Source organism: Cervus elaphus, chromosome 15, assembly GCF_910594005.1.
Source record: "Cervus elaphus chromosome 15, mCerEla1.1, whole genome shotgun sequence".
NCBI lineage: Eukaryota > Metazoa > Chordata > Mammalia > Artiodactyla > Cervidae > Cervus > Cervus elaphus.
Window position 1 is genome coordinate 79,523,357 of NC_057829.1, and position 19,374 is coordinate 79,542,730.

Consider the following 19,374-nt stretch of genomic DNA (forward strand, 5'->3'; position numbering starts at 1 on the left):
CATCAGTCCTTCCAATGAATATTCAGAACTGATTTCCTTTACGGTTGACTGGTTTGATCTGCTAATTTGATAAGCTAATATTCAATTTATTGAGATGGGGAATTTATTTTATTCTGACTGCTTTCCTGACCCTGTAAGACTTAACCAGTTTTCCCAAAATGAGATTGAAACAAACAAAATTTTAATCTTAATTACAAGTGTCAGGGAAGACTTACAGTCAGTAGTCAGTAATCCAAGAGCAGGGCTGCCCTGCAGATCACAGAAACCAGGACTTCTAAATCCTGCAATGCCCTGGCAAAGCAGAATTTACCTTTTAGAGGCATTACAATTGGCTGCAGGAGGCAAACCAAAAAAGTCAGTCCACACAGATACAATCAAACAGCTTTTGTCTGTAATGGTGCTGCAAAGTGCTTGCTAAGAAGAAAAGACTAAGTCTGAACTTTGATTCAATCAATATGCATGAAAGCTGTGGATGGCTGCAGAGAGGAGTGAACCTTCAAACAGTCTGCAATCTGCTCAGGGGGAGAGATGTAGAAATAACTCCAACACCTGGAGCAGAGTCTTAGAGTGGGACATTAAATCCTTACAGGAACAAAATTTGAAGCCAACTGCTATAGCAACACACAGTAATGGGGCCATTCATTCTGGATTATTAATACTAATAAATAAGAGAAAAGGAGGAAGGGCCAAGGAACCCACCAAGACAATATGCCTGGAATCTGATGGGAGACATGGAATTAGGACAGCACCTTGGTAGAGGGAGGGCAGGAGGACAACTGTGGGATGAGGAAAGACAGGAACGAATGCACGGGGAACTTATAGGCAAGGGCCAGCGCATGGTAAAGTACATGTAACAGGAAATGGGAGTGAAAGTGTTGCTCATTCAGTCACGTGCAACTCTTTGCGCCCCCATGGACTGTAGCCCGCCAGAATCCTCGGTCCATGGGATTCTCCAGGCAGGAACACTGGAGTGGGTAGCCACTCCCTTCGCCAGAGGATCTTCCTGACCCAGGGCTCAGAACTGGGTCTCCTGCACTGCAGGTGGATTCCTTACCACCTGAGCCACCCGGAAAGCCCTGTGAGAAATGAGGCTACACAGTAAAGGCAGAAACCATCCCTAAGCAGGACACAGGGCTCCGCATTCTCTTCTGCTCAGAGGGCAGCAGAGAAATGTGGTAAGACGAAGGACAACTCTGTTAGACCCAGGATCTGAGAACACTGCACTGCAGAGGTATGAAAATGGCTGGAGAGGGGCCAGGAGACCCAGAGGCAGGAAAAGGGAGCCAAGAAGTGTCCGCTCATCTGGGCCTGAACCAGGCAAACCCACCAGGCTCTGTAAGTAACGGGGGTTGAGCAAACATTGCGGAGTTTAATTTGGGTCCTACAGTCCTCAGGCATAAAGGGCCAACATTTGGCCCTAGCATTTCAAGCTTTTGATTTCAACGTGGCCACACATCAAACTACCCACAGCTCTGAGCACTGACTTGGCACCTACCCACCTGGTGCCTTGGCTCAACAGGAAAGCTCTTCTCTCTCCATTCCCATCTCTCCCTATCCTCAACTTCTCTCTCTCCAAAGAATCAGAGAACTGTGAATGTCACCTCCCTGAACAGCTCCTGAATTTATCCATTTCTTTCTCTCTCTGCTACCACCCTCATCTCAGCCCATCAACGTTTGTCCGAATAAGTGCAACAGCCTCCCCTCACCCGCTGTCACTCCTGTAGTCTTTTCTCTGTTCTCTCCTGTAGCCAGTGTGATGTTTCACAAAAGATGCATCTCATGGTACCCTCCTACTTAAACATCTACTGTCCTTAGAGTAAGTACCAAAATCTTGATCACCGCCTCCAGAATCTGGCTCCTGCCTACCTAGCAGACTTCTCTTGCACCCATGTTCTAATAATATCAACTTCTTTTTTCAGTTTCCTAATATGCCAAGCTCCTTGCCCACTCCGGACCTTTGAATTGTTGCCCTTCTGTGTGATCTATTATACTTTACCTTAAATACCCTGACCATCTAAATCCACAACTGATCCAGCTGAAACAGACTGCTGACACCCAGCAGTCTACCTCTATAACCTCTTAAATCAGTACCAATAGTCAGTCCTCCACAGTACTGATTCCAAAACGTATTTAAATAATTATATACTGAATTGGTAATTATTGGTCTACTTCATGCTTCCCTCACTCAAATGTGACTCTATATCTTGTATCTCCAGTACACAGCCCTGGAGGGTTCAGAGTAAATACTTGACAAAGTCTCAGTGCACTTGCTACCAACTGTAAAAAGCCTTTTCCCAAATCCCTCATCTGGAATTACACCCCAAGGTACCTCATCCCTTAGTGAAAACACATTTCCAGTGTCCCTCCCATTACAGTGACATGTGTTCATCTGCTGCAGATGGTAAGCTACATGAAGGCAATGGCTGTTCTTTTTCTTAACAACTATTCTTGTAGTTGTTAAGTTCAAATTTCTCCCCAACAATCTCTTCATAGTCAAAGAGCTCAACAAGTACATCTATTGCTGAAAAACTATATATCATCAACACCTTAAAAAGTGAACCCAGGGGGGTGGGTTAGAATTACTTGTTTCTGGTTGAGCCGCCTTTTCTTTCTTGGCACCACCACTGCTGGAGTGGGATCGCTTCCGGATCATGGACATGAGGGATCTTCAGGAGAAAGAAGAAAGATTGACAGGAGATTAGCGGATGCCTTAAGAGCCAAGAAATAGAAGGTACAGGTTGCAAATAATCAGCAAAAATCCAACTCTTCTCTAAGTATGTGAATATAGAACTAGCATTTAAGTATCCTACTACTTAATAGTGGTACAGTAGTATAAGTAGCCTACTTACACGTTCAATAAATTGTTAAATTTTTCATCACTGTAAGAAAGAGAAAGATGTCCCATCCCTTTCCTGTGTAAAACCAAACTAATTACTGGAAGGAGGCTGCTAACATTATTATTAATATGATGCAGAGACATCTATAAAGCAAAATAGATACAGAAAACCTTTCAGTATCCATATTTAAAATTTAGAAACAGCTAACAGACTGGGTAAGTATTTAAAGTAGTTTAGGGATATATACGTAGGCAAAAAAAAAAAAAAACCTTTAAGAAAATGAAAGGAAAGGACTCAAGAGGAGGAAGGAAATAATGTAAAATTTACTTTTTTCCATTCTGTCAACTAAAAGGCAGGAGAATACAGGATCTACTTGTTAACATTCCAAAGCAGGGTAGGGTGCATGGAGGTGGGGCCTGTCACTAGTCCGAGGCCTCTCTTTAATCTCTCAAAACACAGTAACCACCCCACCTCTGCTTCTGAGAGGAAGTTTTGGGAATGTGTATTACTGTACAAAAAGATTACAGAGCAAGAAGTTATTTGTACTGCTCAGAACAGTTGTATATATTTACGTAAATGAACGAGAATAGATGTCCTTCCTTGTAAACCACCTAAGTGGATGAGAGAAAGTGTGAGCTTTACATGTTCTGAAGTACAAGTTGAAGACTGATGTGTCCACAGGAAAGTCATCTGTACTATTATAAAGAGCTATCTGACAAGCTGGTGCTAAGACTAAAGAGAAAATAGCATGGGTTTCACAGGACAGATGAGAAGACCAGGACAAGACATCTGAGACTAGTCAGTCAAATCTCTGGCAAAAATTGCCCCAGGTGGAAATATTCATCTTGAAATTGTTCTAGTGTTCTTCACACCCGCTTTGATGGTTAATTTTGTGAGTCAACTGGACTGGGTCATAGGGTACTCAGAGAGAGGTGTGTGTGTGTGTGCGCACGCGTGTGTGCATGTGCACATGTGTGCATGCACTCAATCGTGCCCAACTCTTCGTCACCCCATGGACTGTAGCCCACCAGGCATCTCTGTCCATGGGGTTCTCCAGGCAAGAATACTGGAGCGGGTTGCCGTGTTCTCCTCCAGGGGAATCTTCCCAACCCAGGAATTGAAGATGGGTCTCCTACACAGCAGGCAGAGTCTTTATCATCTGAGCCACCGGGGAAGCCCACTCAGATATATGGTCAAATAGTATTCTGGGTGTTTCTCTGAGGGTTCTGGATGAGATTAACATCTAAACTGGTAGCCTGGGGACTTCCCTGGTGCTCTGCTGATTAAGACTTCACCTTCCAAGGCAAGGGTGTGGGATCCCACATGCCTCTCGGCCAAAAAACCAGAACACAAAAGCAGAAGCCATATTATAACAAATTCAATAAAGACTAAAACATGGTTCATATATGTTAAAATCTTTAAAAAAAGTAAATTGGTAGCCTGAGTAAAGTGGAATGTCCTCCCTAAAGAGGGATGGGCCCCAGTCAGTTGGTCAAAGGCTTGAATACAACCAAAGGGTGAGCCTCCCCCAAGTAAAGGGGACTCCCAGGTGGTGCTAGCGGTAAAGAACTCGCCTGCCAATCAAGGAGATGAAAGAGATGTGGGTTCGATCCCTGGGTCGGGAAGATCCCCTGGAGGAGGGCATCTTGAAACCCACTCCAGTATTCATGCCTGGAGAATCCCATGGACAGAGGAGCCTGGTGGGCTATGGTCCACAGGGTCGTAAAGAGACAGACACGACTGAAGCTACTTGGCATGCACCCCTAAGTAAGATAAAAATTCTCCTGCGTTGAAACTAGGACATCTGCTCTCTCTTGCCTTCCAAGTCACGAAAACTGAAACACTTCCCCTTCCCGGGTCTCCAGCCTGCCGATCTTCAGACTGAAACTACACTGCAGGCTCTCCTTGGTCTCCAGCTTGCTGATTTATCCTGCAGATCCTGGGACTGGTCAGCCTCCATAGTCACGTGAACCAATTACTTGGGCTACCTTCTCTTTCTATGTATACGATGTATATGTACACGTGTACGCCATCCCCCCATTGCTTCTGTTCCTCTGGAGAACCCTATAACCCTCCACACTCACACACCCTACTCTTTCCCCACGAGCCTGTCCTTTCGTTTGGCTACTACAAAAGGACCAAGGTATGCTTCCTTCCTCTCTTATCTGTCTCCCATCCATCCTCCTGGTCAAATGAGCAGAAAGTGGGACTGGGGGAGGAGGGGCCCAATAAAGCCCCTGAAAGAGGCCACAGGCCCTAGTCTTTTTTTCCCACTTTCAATTCTATCCAGGACCTACACCACAGTAAAACAAACAGCTCAGGAACAACATTGGAAAACCTTGTGAAACTCAATACATATGCAAATATATTTCTTTGACAAGAAAGTACTCCTTATCAAAAAATGAAAATCTAAAAAAAAAAAAAAAAAATGAAAATCTCTTTCTACTGAGAAATTATGTCTTTGTCTTATACTATTTAAATTCATCTTAAAAGAAAAATCATTCATGTTATTCAATAAAAATTTTCTGTAATGGGCCTTACAAGAGTTCATGTTTTAGACATATATACTCTGCATTCTAGTTTCATTTCTCAGTATAACTGTAGGGTGCTCTTTGAGAAAATACTCTATTAAGGTTAGTTTACTTTTAATTTGAAGGGCTCTCAAGATTTCAGAGACTAAAACTTAAAGGCCAACAGCAGGATTATAATTGGTTTTTATTTTTTTTTATTTATTTTTTTAATAATTGGTTTTTAATAATTCCCTCTCCTCACAGACACAAGTGACCTTTCTTATCAAGCCCAAAATTCTAGACCTTAGCAAAAGATCAAAGTGATGAATTTCCTGTTTTAAATGTCAAATTCAGACTATCTCCTACAGCTTTAGCGACCCAGGAGAGAAAGAATTTAAAATACCTGAAATTCTTTCAATTGACTCTTAGATCGATCACGTGTAAAAATTATTTTGCCTTAACTACTTCAATGGCTTAAAGTGGATTATGTCATACCCTACTCAGTAAGGAAAACTAATGAGAATCTTTTTAAAAGGCAGAGTTCCATTTTCATGGTCGTGTGGGAGGACCATGCTACTCATTCTATTGAGATGGATCCGCAAAGGTGCAAAGTACGAATAAATGGCCTCTCTGTGTGAACGGATTAAACAAATCACATGAGTTAATGAAAGGTAAAACTCTATCAAAGCTTTAAATTTCATTTGATCAAGAATAAATTATACACAAGTGGTTAACATCATAAAATGAGGAGGTAAACTGTCACACAGCAGGTAGGTTATCTTATGTACACGGATGGTAGACTGAAGAACCACAAAAAAGGCAGAATTTGACTAAAGATGTCCTGGGGTGTATTGTGCTTAACTCAAGCTCCCTGGCATCATCAAGTCACCTTTGGCTCAGAAAAAGCAAATTTTTGTCCGGATATGTGATTTCCTGTTGCAAGAATTTAAACATAATTTCTTCTTATGGAATGTAACTCAGTCAGCATTATTAAAGGTTTAAATATGAGGTTAAGGAGTTAAAAATAATTATACTTTTAGTTTAATTACTAGTTTACAACAATAAGAGCTCTAAGATTTTTATTAGTTCAGTATTTTTATTTTTTTGAATAACTGAACAAACTGTAGCTTTTCAAATTAGTGAGAGAAAAACATGAAAACATTCTGGAGAAGCTCAAAACTCCTTAATCTTCTGGTTAAAGGGTAGAAGAAAATCCTAATGACAAGGACTGAAAGTTTAAAACTGAAGTATCAAAAAAAGTTTTTTATGTCTAGCTCCTCAGCTTGGAACATCCACATGAAACCGGAATATCTATAAGAAGAACACTATAGGCCACAAGATGTCTTTGACAGGTATTTAAGACCATAAACATATTACAAGAGATGGGCTTCCCTGGTGGCTCAGTGGTTAAAAAAAAATCCACCTGCAATGCAGGAGATGCTGGTTTGATCCCTGGGTTGGGAAGATCCCCTGGAGGAGGAAATGGTAACCTACTCTAGTTTTCTTGCCTGGGAAATCCCATGAACAGAGGAGCCTAGAGGGCTACAGTCCATGGGGTTGCAAAGAGTCGGACACGACTTAGCAGCTAAAACAACAATATATTATAAGAAGGGAATGATACACTGGCCTTCAGAAAATTCTCTGAAACACCTGCTGATATTTTTCAAACATTTTACCCCTGTCTAATGATGCATTCTAAGCCAGTATTCTTTAAAAAGGATATCAATAACACAAACTTCAGTTTCTCGGACAAGGACTAACATTTGATGCAGAGCGGTCTTCCTAGATGTGCTTACCGGATAGGATTGGGGGGAGGAGGGGGAGGAGGCGGTGGGGGAGGAGGCGGTGGTGGAGGCACTGAATTCTCAGACTGGTTCACCCGCTTCTGGAGTTCATCAACTGCACAGAGAGCAAGCATTCAGAAAAAAAAGGTGAAATAAGCAACTTAGCACCTTATATACATGTGAATACAATCACATGCTTTTACTAGGGCAAAGTTAGAAATTCCAGTATGAAGCTGCAGAGCCTTTTAAACTTTTTATCATCAGTGAGAGAGACCTTATATACATTACCAAGAAATTACCATCTTTTTGCTATATGTACAAACTATGGAAAAGGAAAAAAAAATTAAGACAATGGCTGGATGGGTGGGAAGTAAGGACTGAGTAGGCTGAAGAAATATTTAAGAATGGAATATGCCACCCAAACACTAAGAAATTGTTAATATTTGACTTTTAAAGTGTATAGACCAAGAATTGAATTAATTTTAAAGATGACATTTAGTAATGAATTTTAATAGCATACTTTCCTCCTCCACTTAATCTCCTTCAGAGCTGCAAATCCTAGAGTTCATCATTTTAACCAGACTCAGACTCTCAAATGTCTAACTCAGAAACTTTTTGCTCTTTTGAAGAGCATTCTGGAAATACAATTTATTCATTCAGTTCATTCAAGCCATTAATAAAACAAGTACTGACTAAGCTCCAACAATGTGAAAAGAGCCTGTGCTAGGTGCTATTTAAGACACAGTTCCTGACTGCCAGAAAACTCAATTTAAATTTATAGCACAGATGTGAATGCCTCTAATTGAGCTCTCATGGGCTACAGGTACTGTTCTCAGGAAAAGCTCTCCCTCTATGCAGTCATTCTCTTTTTCATGACTAATTGTACCCCAATGACCTGTCCATTTGTTTTTATTGCCAGCACTTAAATAAGCAGGCCAGGCTAGGTTCTCCAACACCAAGTATTCTCTAGTTATTTCATACACATGTGGCTATTTCTCTAAAGGGAATGAGATCCTCATGGACAAAAAAGCATGGTTTCTTTTCTTCTGTATTTCTTATAGCACCCCAGGGTACTGGGTATAGCTGAGTATATACACAGCAGACAAAAAGAATGAACTACTTCTTAATTTTAGATAAATTAAAAAAAAGTAAATTTTCATTGTGGATTAGAAAGCACTGAATATTTTTCAGAGGAAAAAAAAGCCTACTTGATTCTTCTGTACAGATTTCAAAATTCTAGTATAAAATTAACCAAAAATATCTGAAGTGAATATTGAAGCTGTTATAAAGGGAACAACCTGACTCCTTAAATTACTTACTTTCCAACAGAAACTTATTATTTATCCCTGTGTAGTAATCTAACTCACACATTCCTGTTAAGCCTTCTAGAACTGAATGAATACATCATTTAAGTATCCCCTGGTGTTTTAAAGGTTTTTCCATTTAATATATGTATTGTTGCCCATTTTATTGATAGGTGTGATATTGAAGGCAGTATTTCATGTGTATAATTAGACATCGAAGATGAAGGTAGTATGAACCTGAAAAGTTACTTTTTAAAAATACACCCTAAAATGAACAAAATAAGTACTTAATGAACACTCATCTCTGAAACCCTGAGAAATGCTGAAGTTTTGGTCTTCCTGTATTAATTGTATCTCTGTCTTTTAATTCTGTATGTGATTCTCACAAAAGCTGAGTCCAAAAAGTAAGTCTAAATATTTGTGAATCATCTGATTACAGTGATCATTCTACCGAACTGCAATAGTCAGAAATGAGGGAATTTAAAAGAACGCTTGGAATTTTTCTATAGAATTCAGAGCATTCAGTAAATGTACCAGCCATGAAAGAGTCACATATTAATACTAAGACATAATAGCCTACTCAATGTTTTTACCAGAATGCTTTAAATTTCTAGCTTTCTCCTCAGAATTCTGATATTTCAGTTCCAGTTCTTTTTTATCTTCTTCGAGAAGCTCCAGTTGTTGTTTGAGACTGTGAATCTCCTTGTGGAGAGTTTCGTTCTGTAGCTGCTCTTCTAGTTCTTTGACCTATAAATTATAAATAGACTTTTATACAGTGTTTCCTTTGTCAAGGAAAACAAGGGGAAAAACAAATATTTCTCTTTTACTTTGCGTTTCAGAGCAAAGAGATTTCAAGTCATCTTTAAAAAATCACACAAATCCCGGGACACAGATAATACTGGGCCTTCCCTGGTGGCTCGTTGGTAAAGAATCTGCCCGCAATGTAGGAGACTGCCCAATGTAGGAGGCGCGGGTTCGATCCCTGGGTCAGGAAGATTCCCTGGAAAAGGAAATGGCAATCCACTCTAGAATTCTTGCCTGAGAAATTCCACAGATAGAGGAACCTGGCAGGCTACAGTCCATGGAGTCCCAAGAGTTAGACATGACTTAGCAAGTAAACCATCACCATTACCACCACAGATAATACTTATATTACCAGTAACGTGATTCATATAAATTTATTAGAGACTTACATCCCAGAAAATTCAGTTTTCAATATTCATATGAGTAAAAAATTCATTTAAAACTGATTAACACTTCTATGCCCATTTTCAAAAGAAAAACTCAGGTAATATTAAAGAGAGTCCTGGTGGGACAATTTGGTAACAAATAACAAAAACCATAAAAAAAAAGAATAAGGAAGGAAAGCGCCTTTGATTCAGTAATATTACTTCTAGAATTTGTTTTAGAGAAGTAGACAGGTGTTCAAATACATTCATTAGAGCATTCTCTCCAACAAGGAAATTTTGGAAATAAGCTACAATGTCCACCAATATTATTGATTTAATAAATTATAGTGTTCATTAAGTGAAATATCAATACTATGCAAAAATTTAAAATCACATACCTCACTATACACTGACATAGGAAGATATTAATATATTACCAATGGAAAAAAATCAGGTTATAGAACAATATGCTTGCAATGATCCCATTTAAACTATATTCATAAAACTATATACTTACATAAAGTTTGGATATGCACCAAAATATGGAAGTTTTAATTAATCTTAGTTTTCTGCTTTAGCTTTTTCTATATTTTTAAGATTTCCTTATTATAATAATAAAAAACAACACAGTTGTGTTTTAAAGATTGCTGAATTTGCAAGGGAACTTATAGACAAGTAAGAAATATTTTCAACCACAAACCTGAAAGATTATCCAGAATAACAGTACAGTAAAATATGTTTAGAAGTATTGATTGCTCTAATTTCATTTATAACTTATATATACTCTTCAGTACCCTACCCCAACAAGGTATACACCCAATAATTTAGTCCCATCCTCAATATAATTTACTAGGTTCTCGGCACACATTATTTAATGAGGTAACTACATGCAGAAGAGGGCTTCCCGGGTGGCTCAGCAGTAGAGTCCACCTGCAATGCAGGAGGCTTGGGTTCAGTCTCTGGGTCAGGAAGATCCTCCGGAGAAGGAAATGGCAACCCAAACCCACTCCGGTATCCTTGCCTGGGAAATCCCATGGACAGAGGAGCCTGGCTTGCTACAGTTCATGGGGTTACAAACAGTCAAGACATGACTTAGCGACTAAAACAACAGGTAGTAGATCTTTTTTCGAATCAGAAAATTCTAGTAGTAAGCTAAATAGAAACAAACATTCTTTCATTCTCTTTATTTGAAAAGGTAATTCCTGCATATGGGGACAAAAAAAAAAAAAAATGTCCCTTCCATCCTATCCCCCAGGGCACTTTCCCGGGGCCAAGCACTATTACCATGTATTCATTTAGAGCTTCCCTATATATATACACCAACATTTCTTATTGAAGAAAAAAAATTTAACTCTACCTTACAGCCAACTTGGTAAAAACTCCGGAAACATCCAAGGACTAAATGTCAACAGTGTTGCTTAAGGAGACTTCCACAGGTGCCAGCAAATGGCAGCTAACAGCCTTTCCCTCACCAACTAGGGACACTGTAAGTAGCATGAATACTGATGCAGTTTGTCTTAAGTGGTTTCTTTAATTTGAAAGGCTTTGTTCCACCTGTTTGCCTCTCCTCCTCTCCGCCTCTCCTCCTCACCCACCACGATGACTATCCTTTCTGCTGAGCACACAGAGGCAGGCTGTGTCAGCTGGAGTAACTCTACTCAAACAAATTGAAATAACCACTCAGGAAGCCTTTAAACATACACATTTGTGCAAGTTTACAAAATCAGAAATTTTCTCTAAGCAAACAATTACTACTAACACGGACTTTTCCTCCCTCTTTGAATAAAACCTATGCCCTCCAACAAGTTCTCTGGGACCAATCACAATACACTCTCCTAGTGTATGCACTCTCCAAAAACACAATTGACTCATGGATCTCCAAACTGCATTATCCAAGCTCTTTTTGAGTTGTCTCTCTCTGCCTCCCTTCTTCTGATCCTTTGGACGGTTTAAAAATCACTATAAACCCTACTAGTGGCTCAGTGGTAAAGAGTCCATCTGCCAATACACGAGATGTGGGTTCGACCCCTGGGTCAGAAGATCCCCTAGAGAAGGAAATGGCAACCCATTCCAGTATTCTTGCCTGGGAAATCCCATCCCATGGACAGAAGGAACCTGGTGGTCTACAGTCCACGAGTTCACAAAGGAGTCAGACATGACTTAGCAACTAAACAACAACAACAGTAGAGCCTACAACAGGGCACTATAAATTTTAGATGGGTACTGTAAGTTCATTTGGTAGTTTTTTTCCTAAAAGGTGAAAACACTGGAAAGACTTAGTAACTCAAGCAAAATAAGGAACTATGAGCTTCTGGACCAACTCCTCTCAGTTTAAGGATGTGTGTGCATTAAAAACCCAGAAGAAAATCTGTTACCTTTTCTTGATGCTGAATTCTCTCTTTTTCAAGGAGCTGGACGAGTTTTGCATTTTCATCTAATGCGTTCAAAAGCTGCCGGTCAGGAGCAGAGCTCTGTAGTAGAAGGTGGCTTTGTCTCTTTAGCTTGTTCTGTTCGATAAACATCTACAAAAGTTAATTATAAAAATGTACATACCAATCATGCTCACAAGCCTCAACGGAAACTTGAGCAAAAAGAAAGGTGGAGTTTTCATTAAAAAGGTAAACGCGATTTCTGAATGGTAGCATGATGATTTTAGAAGTAATGAGTACTATGATCAGTTTTCATTCATAACTTTTATATAACCTTTAGAACCTTTACCTTTGTCTCAGCACAGTATATATACAGTAGTTTAGTCCTATACTGCAGTTTTTAATATTTTATTATTGCTTTAAAATATATTAATACTAGCAGTAGCAGCTAATACATATCAAGAACTTATGCCAGATATTCTACTAAATATGTTCTACACATTATTTTAATCCTTTACATCAATCCCTGTGAGGTGAATGCATCTGCTATAAGAAGCTAAAACATATTCAAGACTATGGAATAGGTGTGGCAGCAATCATTTTACATGCAGTTTATCACCTAATCCTTAGAACACCACTGTCAAGTAGACACTATTATTATCCCACTTTTACTAATAAGATAACCAAGGCTCTGAGGAGTTAAGCAGCTTTCCCAAAGACACCAGTGAGTGGCAAAACCCAGGATTTAAACCCAGATCTGTCTGATTTACAGGCCCATGCTCTTCACCATCTGGCTAATCTCTTTGTCTGTTATTTACTAGACCTAAGATTTTTGTCTTAAACCAATCAGCTTTTCCCCAGTGACAAAAGTAGTTAACAGTAGGAGGGTAAAGAGGAGAAGGAAAAAGGTATATTAATTAAACTAAGCATTTTATTACACAATTTACATATACTCAACCTAATCTTCACAACCTTTCATGATCGAAAGCGACATTATTTCCTATTCACCTATTACTTCTTTTCCTTAATATGCTACACAAGTCAGCCAGTGGGCGAGTCTGAACACAAAATGCTTTACAAATTCTGAAATCAGGCCCATTTTATACTAGAGCAACATGTGCTAGTGAAATTTACATTCTTCTTCCATCTGATGGCTGTGTAAGAATAGGAACAGAGGATGAGTAAGTATCCATGAGTGCACAAGTGCTGGGCTGGAGAAAACTGAGACGGGGCATCCACGCACGAGGGAAGCATAAGCAACATTCCATCACAGTGTCCTAAAGTTGAGGCCAATGGTCTAATTGAAATGATTTGTTTCAGGTTACTACTGAATAATAATATTACAGCAATTTATTTTTTATACATTTTCCCCTCTTAAAACTTAACTGGTTGGAGTCTTATGTTGGCACCTTAGAAAATATCTCACAGTCAACGTGAAAGGCCAACAAATGCAACCAAAACAACTGAGATTCTCCGGCTCCCCAGCAAGTGAGGCCTTTCACCAAGGGTGCTCCGAGTCCGGAAGCAGACAGACAGGAAGCAGTCAGTGGGGCTGACCAGGGCAGAGGCGAAGGGCCCCGCAGTCAGACAATGCAGGGCACAAGGACCCCCGAGGCCAGGGGTGGCTTTATGGCTCGCCCTGCACCACCTCTCTGTACTCTGGTTCTCTCTAGGGAAAAGGTATAGCTCTCAGGAAAACTTGCTTAACGTACATGATTATAAATTGTTTCAACTGTTATTTTAGAGAGAAAAGAATAAAGACTGTGTCTTAGGGATGTTAATAATATGAATTTTTTTGCAAAGCCCTGTAACAATCCCTAAATTGCAATATAAGATGAAAAGAACATACAGAAAAGAATTTCCTTTCAATAACAATGGCAACTTGAAAAAAATTAGTCTTTAGACCACCTTTTCTAGACTTTAAAGTACTAAAATAAAACACTACATAATGCCTTTTCTAAAGATGTATTTAAAGAAAATTCAGTTACCGAACACTAATGAATTTGGCTTTTAGCTATGGAAAGAACTTCTTGGTTAGAGTTATTAACCTTATCCTTGGTTAGAGTTATTAACCTTGGTCCCTTATCAGACAAATAATGACATTGGTATCAGAATTTCAGAGAAATTTTCCTACATCTCTTCAAAGAATGAGAAGATAATGTAGTATCATTAATATATAATTCATTCTTTCAAAAATAACATTAAAATATTATCATCTCAGTTGTCTGAAAACAAAACTTATTATGTAACATTCCCTCAGTATATTAGGACTACATGTTGAAAAGGTATTCACATCTTTAAAAAGAGGAAAGAAAAACCACAGTAAACAGCAAAAAATATATGTTCAAAAAGTACAGGAAAGGTTTCAAGAGTTGAAATTATGTTGAAGAAGTACAAACACTTAACATAGTTATGAGGATAACTGGCTGTTCTCTCCTTGTAAATGATGTTTTTGGTTTTTTAATTGGACAAATGTAGAAGTAAGGAAGAAACATTCAATTTTGAATTTACACATTTGAGAACTGTTTGCATGTTTACAGGGTATATATCTTCCTTTTGCAGTTAAAAAAGGTGACCTACATTAAGTTTAAAAAATGATTTCTATGGCTCTGCACTATATACTCCACCAGGGCAGGAGTCGTATTTGCCTTCTTCACCATAATTTCCACTACCCACACAGTGTCTGGCTTGAAAGATATTTGCTGAATGCACTAAGAACAAAATGCAAAAGTGGTATTTCTCTAGTTAAGTCAAGTTAGATACCTTTTAACAGCAGGTGTCTGTTGAAAACCTGAGAATCTATAAACCACGTAAAAGGGAAGATATACCAGTTCTAATTCAATTTTGTCTTTTCTTCTTACTATTGTGTAGATCAAGCCTTAGATACTGTAAAATCATCGAGCACTGTCGCAAATACTTATGCTACCAGCAGTGTGGAGTAGGAAATGGCAACCCACTCTAGTATTCTTGCCTGGAAAATCCCATGGACAGAGGAGCCTGGCGGGCTACAGTCCATGGGGTCGCAAAGAGTCGGACATGACTGAGAGACTTAGCACTCACACACACACACACACACACACCAGAAGGCTAAGTACCACTGCTCTCGCTTTCCTTCCTCAAACATCTCTCTCCTCATTCTGGATTAACCTGTCAGCACTGTTTGCACCAATCGCTACGGGATGCATGGCAGAATGAATCATTCATCTTTATATTCTTAAAGGAATCTTACTTCTTCCAGCTATCCTCTCTGTTACTGCATGGCCTTCAAGTTTTTCTCTGAGCTGTTTTGTATTCTAACATCATTCTGCAAACAAGAAATGGAAACTGAAAATATCTCTCAAAATTAAGACCCTTGCAAGCAGGTCAAAATCAGCCAACATTTTCAGTTTTGCAATGGAGGCATTTTCACATTCTCTCTACTCTTGCCTCCCCTCAGCCATTTCTTTAGCTCCATTATTTATACACTGTAGATTTTTCCAAAGGGCTCTAACACACTTCAATTCTTTTTCCTCTTTTCAAGAAATAAGAGAATAAATATTCACTCACTTTTCATTAAACTCTCTGAATAAATTGAATCATAATATTTCAAATTAGATCTTCTCAGACTAAACTTTTCTTCTCAGACTAAACCACAGTTACCTTCAAGTATGGAAAAACTCCTGCACAAAACCATCATCTGATCTTCAAATGTCATTCCCATAACCCTGCACTTTGTCTTCCTTCTAAACCTTGGATACTTCCACCTAAGAATGGTTACATTTCCTTAGCTACCTTCCTTGAACCCACAGTATGCACACAGATTCAAAATGTTTATACATGATGGAGAAGATCTCATGTAGATCATATCATAAGCTGTTAACACATAACACATCATAAGCTGTTACAACTCAGCCAACTGATGCCTCATCATTTCCCTGGAAACCAGTCACAGAGCCATGGAATACCCAACCAGCACATGTCAACAAAGTTAACCCAGAGCATGAGAAGCTCAAAGCTTATCTCTAACATGAGAGGAAAGGCTCAGATAATGGATATGTAACATGTGTAACAATGTTCCACAGCAAGTGGCAGAATCAAGGCACACAATGAGAGCACTGAACAGTCACTGAAGACCAAGATGTTGTTCTTTCAGATGGTATACTGGGATGTAACCTAGTTTCTTAAGGCTTTTGGAAATATACAGAAGTCCTCTACTCAAACCGGACTTTCCATGTGATGGGATGGGTATCCCTAAATACAATTTATTTTCCCAGTATAGCATTGTCTAGTTTGTAAAATTCTTATGAAGACTCATGCCATTTGATTTTACAATACACTTAGTAAGGTTGGTATCATCACCCATTTTACAGAGGGTAAAAATGAAGCCCAAAGAGGTTAAGAGCTGCTAGTAACAAACAACTACTACCCGAATGGCATGGCAAAATGTAAACCCAATCTCTGACACCAAGTTCAGTGAACTTGATATTATTCCATAGCTCCCTAGATCAGATGATCTTTATTCAGAGTGACAAGTGTTTGTTCAACCTCAAAAAATGTTTTCATATATCATCTGCAAAGCTCTTTAAAATATAAAACTAAAAAATGAGGTCTCTGCAAGACATTTACCTCTTGTGCAAACGACTCTGCTTTCTTTCGAAGGTCCTTCTCCAGCTCCAAGTTCACCTGCATTTCCTCATATTCTTCTACTGCTAGCATGGACACTTAAGAAGACAAGGAAAAGAAAATGGACAATAGGCCACACAGATTATCAGGCAAATGGATGAAAAAACAGCATCAAAAAGATTCCTTATTCAGGCATACAAACACCCACATTCATTGCTGGCTGGAATATAAATTAGATAACACCTTTTCAGAGAGCAACCTGGCAATGTGAATCAAAAATCTGAAACTATTCATACCTTTTGACTCAACAATTCCACTTTTAGAAATGTATTTATTCTCCTAAAAGAATGAATCATGAACCTACAAAGATCTAATTGTAAAGGTGCTCTCTGCATCATTGCTGAAAATAATGAAACAATCTAGATGACCTAACCTCGAGGGGTCAGTAAGTAAAGAAATATACAAGAAATATTCTGCCAACGGGATTATGTTGTACTGAGTGAGTTGCAGTGAGATGGATGAACCTAGAGCCTCTTATACAGAGTGCAGTCAGAGAAAAACAAATATTGTGCATTAATGCATAGATAACGGAATCCAGAAAAGCAGTACTGATGAACATATTTTCAGGGGAAGAATGGAGATGCAGACATAGAGAACAGATGATTGGACCCAGCAGGGGAAGGAGAGTGTCGGATGAACTGAGAAGGTAGTGTTGACTTATATACACTACCATGTGTAAAACAGGTAACTATTGGGAAGTCGCTGGACAGCACAGGGAGGCCAGCCTGGTGCTCTGTGATGACCCACAGGAGTGGGGTGGGAGTGGAAAGGGAAGCTCAAGAGGGAAAGGCTATATATACTGATTGATTTGCACTGTTGTGCACTGTTGTATGGTAGAAACCAACATAACAACATAAAAAATTATATTGTAGAGGCATATTTCCTAAATGGGAAAGACCTTCATGATATATCTTTAAAATGAGCTCATTTCTGTTTCTTAAAAGCCACATGCAAAACACATCAATAAAAGTTTCACAGAGGAGGATATATGTAAAAGGCCAACAAACATCTTTATCAGTAACCAAGGAGATGGAAAGTAAAACCATAGCTATCTTTTTATACTCACCAAAGAGGTGACTGCCAAAAATTTTAAAGTATAGCTATATCAAGTTTAGAGAGGACAGAACAATGAAAACACACACACTGTTAACAGGTATATAAACTGACAGATCTACTTTAAAAGTAACCTGGCATTATGTAGTGAAATTGATGATAAAATATTACATTTGGGGTGTACATTAGTGAAACTCTTTGATATTTGCACCAGAAGACATGTGTAAGAATTCTTATAACAGGATGACTTGGCATAGCAAAAAACTGGAAAGCACTCAAACATCCACCAACTGGATACTGGATGAACAAATTTTGGTATAGACATCAAATGAAGTATTATACAGCAGTGAAAAGAAACCACAGTAAAACCCTTTAATATGGATGAACCTCACAAATGCAAAAAGCTGCAGAAGGACACAGGCAAAATGACAGCATATATATCAAGTTCATGCAAAATTAAATAATATGCTGTTCAGAGATATATACATAGCTGAAAAACTACAAATAAAAACTATGATAAAAATTCAATTTAGAAATACAAGTAGACATTGATGTTCAAGGGCTTGTAAACTACCAATGGATAAAAAGACTATCTCTTAAAAAAACAAATATATCTCTTTTGTTGGTATTTTATTTATACGCCATATACATTATAGACATATTTAACAAACAATTTAAACTGTATATATAGGCTTTTTGGTTGAAATATAGTTGATGCACAAAATTTTGTTACAGGTGTACAGTACAGTGATTCACAATTTTTAAAGGTTATGCTCCATTTATAGTTATAAAATACTGGCTATATTCTCTGTATTGTACAACATATCCTTGTAACTTATCTTATACATAATACTTTGTACCTCTTACTCCCCTACCTGTAAATTGTCCCTCCCCTCCTTTCCTCTCCTGGAAGAATAAACACTAAAATGTTAACAGTGCTCATACCTGGACTATAAAAGTTGAGATTTTTTTTTCCCTTTTCCAATATGCATTTATACTTCCCACCAAAAAAAAGTGTGCTACCTGAATAAAAAGAAAGAAAAATGTGTGTGTGTGTGTGTGTGTGTGTGCGTGTGTGTGTATGTATTAGTTGTTTCAAAGTGTTATCCATATTTATAAAGAAAAGAAACAGCCTTAGATCTGTAGAGGCCCAGAGTCAGAGCTTTGAATTAAAAGAATCCCTGTGGGCAGAAACCTTCAAAGGGAATATCCTGTCAAATAGGAGCTACATGAATTCTTTCCTACTTTTTGACATTTTGTTAAATAATGATACAGATGGGACAGAGGGAGTGATGGCCAACTGGGTACCACGTGGGTGGACAGGACATTGATCTCTCCATCACATTCTGGCCAGGCACTCTCAACTCTGAGCTGAGTCATAGCCATAAAAAGCTTTAAAAGGGCTCTCTTAATGGCTGCTTTCACAAGCTGTTCCTCCAGGGCACTTCAGTCTTAACTGACTAAGGACTGGTTTGCTGTGTAATGACATAGAATTTCAAACTTTGTACTCGGTCAACCTACCGCCTCCTCAGAGGAAAGACTAACAGTCTTGCTCAAGTGAAGCAATCTAAGTGGTGGTTTGTGATGTGAATTATAGGTCCCTGAGAGCTAAATGATTCTCAAACCTATTTTTAAAAAGAAACTCTGCAAAGAAAACAAGATTATGACTATCTGAAGTCCTGGGCA

At 38.7% G+C, this 19,374-nt stretch overlaps 1 protein-coding gene across 2 annotated transcripts in view; it reads right to left on the reverse strand.

Annotated features, from left to right (window-relative positions):
* The window catches only part of SHTN1 (shootin 1), a 101,386-nt gene that overhangs the window by 35,673 nt on the left and 46,339 nt on the right, over nt 1–19,374 (reverse strand). For both annotated transcript variants that reach the window (XM_043925262.1, XM_043925263.1), the window contains exons 8-12: nt 16,579–16,673; nt 11,980–12,126; nt 9,029–9,182; nt 7,144–7,246; nt 2,584–2,666 (exon numbers count right to left, since the gene is read on the reverse strand). In XM_043925262.1, coding sequence (XP_043781197.1) covers nt 2,584–2,666; nt 7,144–7,246; nt 9,029–9,182; nt 11,980–12,126; nt 16,579–16,673 — 582 coding nt within the window. The remainder of the gene's footprint in view (nt 1–2,583; nt 2,667–7,143; nt 7,247–9,028; nt 9,183–11,979; nt 12,127–16,578; nt 16,674–19,374) is intronic.